The following is a 6,178-nucleotide window of genomic DNA, read 5'->3' on the forward strand; positions in this document are numbered from 1 at the left end:
CTTGTTGGTATCTGACAGCTGAAACATCCTCCCTTTTTTTCTTGATGCAACTAATAATGCCCGATTGTATGGCTCTACTTGCAGCTTGCAATGCGACCATAGATTGAATCTTCCCGATTTAACACCCTCCTCTATAAAGTCTCCCATCTTGACTAGCTATGTAAACTTGTGGCCCATTATTTACATCATCTTGTTGAAGTAAACACCTTCTTGGGCTCGAATAAAGTACTTTGAGATCGCACTCTCATCTAGTGGCGGTTGTACCCTTGCGGACTCAGTTTTCCAAAGTCGTGCATATCATTGGAAATTTTCAGATGGCTTCTTCTGTATATTAGCCAATGAGAATCTCTCAACGGTAATTTCAGTATTAAATCTAAAAGGAGCCATGAAGTCCTCGACCATTTCTTTCCAATCACGCCACTTGCGAGGGTCTTGGCGGGTATACCAAGTCAATGTTTCTCCAGATAGACTCCAGATGAGTAACTTCATCCTAAACTTCTCATTTCTTCCCATACCGACTAACTTGTCAAAGTAATCCATTAAATGTGCGTGAGGGTCACCACTTCCATTGAACATATCAAACTTCATTGGTTTGTACCCTACCGGCATATCAATGTCAGGATGGATGCACAAGTCATCATAATCCAGACTCTCCGTTCATCTAGTAACTTGCAAGCTTTTCAATGCCTTTCTTAGACCCTTAAGTTAGGCATTTATTGATGCATCTTCTTTTAGCTGGTCATCTTTCTCAATTTCTACACATTGATGAACCTCATACGGGACATTTAAAACTGCTGGAATTGTGAAAATAAGAGCTCCAGCGGCATATACGGGTGGAACATATGGCTCATAGGGAGCGGTGTCATGTGCCCCAAGTATCTGTTGTATTATAGTTTTGGTAGGGTCGCAATTAGAAAGTGTCACGCCCAAATTCTGGAATCCGAAAGCAACCGGTGTCGTTAACCTCTCAGAGGTCGCAGACAAGCCTCTTCTTAGCTTTCATCACAATTATAGAGTTATCAGAACAATTCAATACTTAGTTTGGCCAAGCTATCACGTTGATTTGGAATTGAAGATTTATTAACTAGATTTTATTCTCGTTCTTATTTCTTCTTGGAAACATTTCATTCTCAACACTCACAACATACCTGTCATCACGTTGATGGTACAATTGTTATTAATAGTCTTTATCTAGTATCGGATCATTTCATATATAAGTGCCTATCTATCTTTCACTGAATAGATGTAACGAACAACAGATTTCTTTATGTAAATCTGCGGCTTTGATCAACGTAGATAAAAATCAATATTATATTTGTATACGTAACTTTTAGATAATGTCATTACACACATGTTAAAAATAATGAATGGATATATATAGTAATAATTATTATACAAATAAATATATAGACCAAATTCATAGCCCTGAAGTGAATGGCACACCAGTAGAAGGCAACCATGATCGACCACCTACAAGATTTGCAACAGTAAACTTTGAAGCTTCTTTTACATCGGTAATAACATGGTAACCAGGCCATTTTACCCTATTAATAGTTGAAGCCCCTGGTCCAAAGTTACCATACTCTCCATAATACAAAGTTTTGAACGCGAAATCCGAATTTAACCATGGTAACCATCCTGATGGACTAACCAATCTATCAATATAAGACCTCAATATAACTGTCCTTGAATATTCCTGCCACGGACGTCCCATATATGTCTTAAATGCTTGAACCACAGGCGCGAGATCAGGTGCTGCTGTTATTCTTGAATTGTGAATTGATATACCTGTGTTCTGAAAAGGGTCACCCCTGCCTTGTGCTGTGATCACATTGACTTGACCTACTAAGGGTCTTCGGACGTAGATGACACAATTTTGAAAAACAACTGCAGCATTACCAAATATAAAGTCTATTGTGCCATAAACATGACATGTTTTGTAAAATTGTCGTTGCGATTGTACAAATATTGTGTCTTGATATCCTTCGAAACCACATGCGTAGAATACCGAAAGATCGGATGCTGATCGAAGAGCGACTGCTTGACCCTTTTTTGGACCGGCTGTGTTTCGGAATGTGATGCCACGTGCAATGAATCCACTTCCATCAACACCTGGAATTAAATAAATAACGTTATTTTGGAGAATAAGTAATTAATGTGTTATTATTTTAGAGAAATGGTCAACGTAGCCTAAAAATTTGTATTAGTTGGACTCATGGGAATAAATTGGTGTAGAAGCAATATACTAGTAATAATGATGAAATTATATATTTATGTCCTAGATCATTATTGCGTACTTTGATCATTAGTGCGATTTCTTTGTATGAGGATCCTTCACTTGGAAGTAGGACAAAACTTGACATTTAATAACCATAATGTCAAATATAAATTGCATAGAGTAACATCTTCGAAACCAGCCCTATAAGGTGATGAAATGACAACATTGCTAAATAGTCTTGATATATATTAGTCTCAATATATTGGCCTGGTTGTTTTAGTTTTAATCGTTAAAATAAAATTTTAAAAAAAATAAAAAAGATTTTAAAATTTTATAATGTTAAATTAAACATTTGTACAATATATCAAATATTTTTTGAATATGTGGTATATATATACACACTACTGTATGGAAGATATTTGTCCAAAAGAATTACTTACTAAATGTAGAAAGTGATATTATTTCATAAATAGACAGAAAAATAAAGTAAGATTAATTCAATTAAAAGCGGAGTATTACACAAAAAGTGGTCAATTTAAGCGAAAGTTCATATGTCTGAAATTTAAAGTTTCCCCTCTTCGATATTTGTGAAAAGTTATAACTGAAATTATCGACAAATTTAGGAATTTTCCTTTTTTTTCCATAGTTAAGTGGGGAAAAAATTAACGACACTATTCATAATTGTTGCTTTAAAGAAATAAAAACTCTTATGAAATCAATTATTAAATATTTTCTCCGTTTCAAGAAGAGTGATCTAAGTTGACTTGGCACAGTGTTTTAGAAAATAAAGTGTTTTTGAATCTTGTTGTTCTAAATTAAAATTATGTCAAATATATTAAATTGATCTTTAATCTTGTGGCTTTAAACATGTCACATGCAAAATTGAAATTAAAATATTTAAAAAAATCATTTTTTAAAAAACAGACTAAAAAGAATTATTTTTTTTAATGGAGAAAGTACGTGTTTTATGTTTGAAAAATATGAGATATTATATTTGAATAACTTGAAAATAATTGGCTTCGGAAAGAAGCCTAATTAGAATGGTAGCACGTGAAGCATGCAAAAATTGCAGCAAAGTGGCCCGCCAAACTAAAGTGTATAGCATATCTTTAGCTTTACTTCAACACTTCAATTACTTGAAGTAAATTAGAGCTTGCCTTATTACTTGCAACTTCTCTAATAAGGTCCTTCCATTATACTATTCAACCCTTGATTAGTAATTAGTATCCATGCTAAAAAAATATTAAAGAACTCACCCAAAAAGAAAAAAGAAGTAAATGGTAAGATCCTTTTAAAAGATTATTACTTTCTGTCTATCTTTAGTTATTTACTATATTATTTTAAGATAGTTAATATTATTTATTCAATTTATAAAATTTATAAATAATTTATGATTTTATATTTTTTTTTATCCTTTCTATTATACTATTCATTTTTCGACTTTTCAGATAGTTTTATGTTTAATAAGGGTGATTTTGACTGAAGAAGAAGTTGCACTTCGTGCCAAATTTAATAAATGACATTTTTCATATTTCATAAGTGAATGAATTTTATTTTACCGCTAGTTATCCAAATATTTAAATTATTTTGAATTGTTATTGTGACTTATAATATATACATATAATTTTTAAAAATATTAAAATTTTATATATATCAAAATTGACGATAAAAATTAAAAAACTTAATTCCTGAATTATGTCATATACATTGAAATTGAAGAAATATTGTATTGTTACTGGGAATGAGAGGAAGAGGTCTCACCAATTTTATTAAGGTAAATGAGTATTAATAACAAACAATCACACGAAATGAAAGATGAAAGAGGAGGCTCCTATTAACGGGGACATATGAGAGTTGCATTCTAAATGAGCTGTGTGATATATGTACTCTAAAAATAATGGTACACGTGAATTCATGATTTTTGGTATAATTAGTACAAATAAGTGAAAGAGATGAGAGAATTACCAACAGTTGCAGTACTGTAAGTTGTGAAACCTCCTGCTGCACTGCGGCTGCCTGTAATTATTGTGTATCTCAACCCAGCTCCAACTAACATGATATTCGTCATTGAAGGTCCTATGCCAACATTTTCTCTATAAACACCTTTTTTGATATAAATAATTGTCCTTTCATCTGAAACTTTGTTTGCGGTCGCATTAATTGCAGCCTGAATGGATCGGAAATTTCCCGATCCATCTTGCGCCACCACGTAAATTGCCTGGGAAGCTAAGCTCCTCGTCGAAGATTGTAACAACTTCCTTTCCCTAGACGTAACCCAACTTGGGAATCCACCAATTTCTGTTGAGTTTAGTGAATTGACTAACTCTCCGTTTATAGCCAAAGAGTTGCTAATAAGCTGTGAGACATTAGCGGATAAAGTTGGGTGTAGTACATTTGACACGTTGAGCTGATTTGAACCTGACAGACATGTCTCGATATTTGTTAACGAGGCACTAAGCCAAGTTTGAGCATCGAATGCGGTACAAGAAGTTGAGTTAGATCCGATTCCATGAAGAGTACGGTTTAATTGATGGATTGTGTCGTCGATAAGCTTGTCACAATCCATCCACACTAGTTTCTTTCGTTTTCCACCAAAGTGTTGGCCCATACTTTTGGAATGGTTTTGTACTAGAAGAGCTTGTTCCAGGGCGACTTCTGTAGTCATGGTTCGAAAATCAGCTTTACATTTGGGCTTGTAAGTACGTTGGAGCGTGGTATCGGCCATGAAATACTTACATGGTTCAGGATGAGGAGTGGTGCTACACCACCAGTTAATATCATCACTTGTGGATTCTTCAATGGAATAGGATTGATGTAGCAAGGAAAAGAATATAAAGAGTAATAGCTTAGAATTATAAGTAGTCATTGTGGTGTTGTTTTTGTGTTTTGTTGGTTAGATGTATTTTTTTGGAAATAGGAATGAAGGATCATTTAGTGATGGGGTTGGTGTCTTTTTATAATAGTGGAAAACAAATTAATTTTGTAAAGGAATGTCAAAATGTCAGTTGGCTTATTGAAATGTGAAGCAAGAAATGCAATCACAAGATATAATTAAAGTCAAGGTTGATATTCAAAACAATAGTGTCTTTACTTCATTTTGAGATCCTTGCTACTGTCGATCACGGCAAATATACTCAATTCATTTTGATATCCTTTCTGGTTTTATTTTGCTGCCTCCATGAGTTAATCATTTCAAAATTTAGATTTCGCAAATTAACCTTTAAAGTGCTTAACATTAAATTTATAAGGAATTATGTATTCAAGGTATAATGTTTTTTATAAGATTATACGTAGTGATATTTTACCTATATATACGCATTTTCCCAATAACATATGGTTAAGTTACATCCGCCTATATCCATGATACATGAAAAATCGCACTTCACATTATTAGCTAAATTTGTGTTTTCTCTCTATGACTTGGTATAAAGTTAAAAAAATTTTATTGAAATTGATGGTCTAAAATAATCACGGACCATTTGTGTGAATATACAAAGGAGAATTTTTAAATTTAGTTGTGTCTAATTATTAAAAGATAGGATTTTTTCTTAACAAACTTAGATATCATAAAAATTAAGAGTAATTTCATAACGTGAATAGTTGGTTATGACAGAGAAAATCTTGGTATAATATTTAAATTATGGTAGCAGTCTTTCAATGTAAATATAAATCTTTCTACAGCGTGTAGATTGACCTTGCTGAATTGCTTAGCGTTCTATGCGCTACCCCTATATATTTTAATGGATTGAAGAAAAGGGTTTCCATTACATGAATTTGCATATACACTTGTTCTCCCTCTGATATGATTATATGGATTTGGCGGCTACCTGCTTGTTTACGTCAAGCCTAACTATTGACACAAGGAACCCTCTTTATGTGTTGAGTGTCCTCCGTACAAGCTATAGCGGTATACTTGAAGGAAGACACGCTCAGCGGCCGGCGGAACTAGAATTAGGAGTT

General features: G+C 33.3%; 1 protein-coding gene across 1 annotated transcript; it reads right to left on the reverse strand.

The window, feature by feature from the left end:
* Nucleotides 1-1,293: 1,293 nt before the first annotated feature.
* LOC101246061 (probable pectinesterase/pectinesterase inhibitor 33) lies at nt 1,294-5,197 on the reverse strand. Its single transcript, XM_004240753.5, has 2 exons — nt 4,184-5,197; nt 1,294-2,112 (listed from the first exon to the last, which is right to left on the reverse strand). The coding sequence occupies exons 1-2, from the start codon at nt 5,082-5,084 to the stop codon at nt 1,418-1,420; spliced, it is 1,596 nt and encodes a 531-aa protein (XP_004240801.1). The 5' UTR covers nt 5,085-5,197; the 3' UTR covers nt 1,294-1,417.
* Nucleotides 5,198-6,178: the final 981 nt, after the last annotated feature.

Source organism: Solanum lycopersicum, chromosome 6, assembly GCF_036512215.1.
Source record: "Solanum lycopersicum chromosome 6, SLM_r2.1".
NCBI classification, from domain to species: Eukaryota; Viridiplantae; Streptophyta; class Magnoliopsida; order Solanales; family Solanaceae; genus Solanum; species Solanum lycopersicum.

Coding starts and splice junctions, on each gene's coding strand:
- LOC101246061 (XM_004240753.5), bottom strand. CDS start 5,084: ATGACTACTTATAATTCTAAGCTATTACTCTTTATATTCTTTTCCTTG. Junction 2,113..4,183: donor TTACAGTACTGCAACTGTTG/GTAATTCTCTCA, acceptor ATTTAATTCCAG/GTGTTGATGGAAGTGGATTC.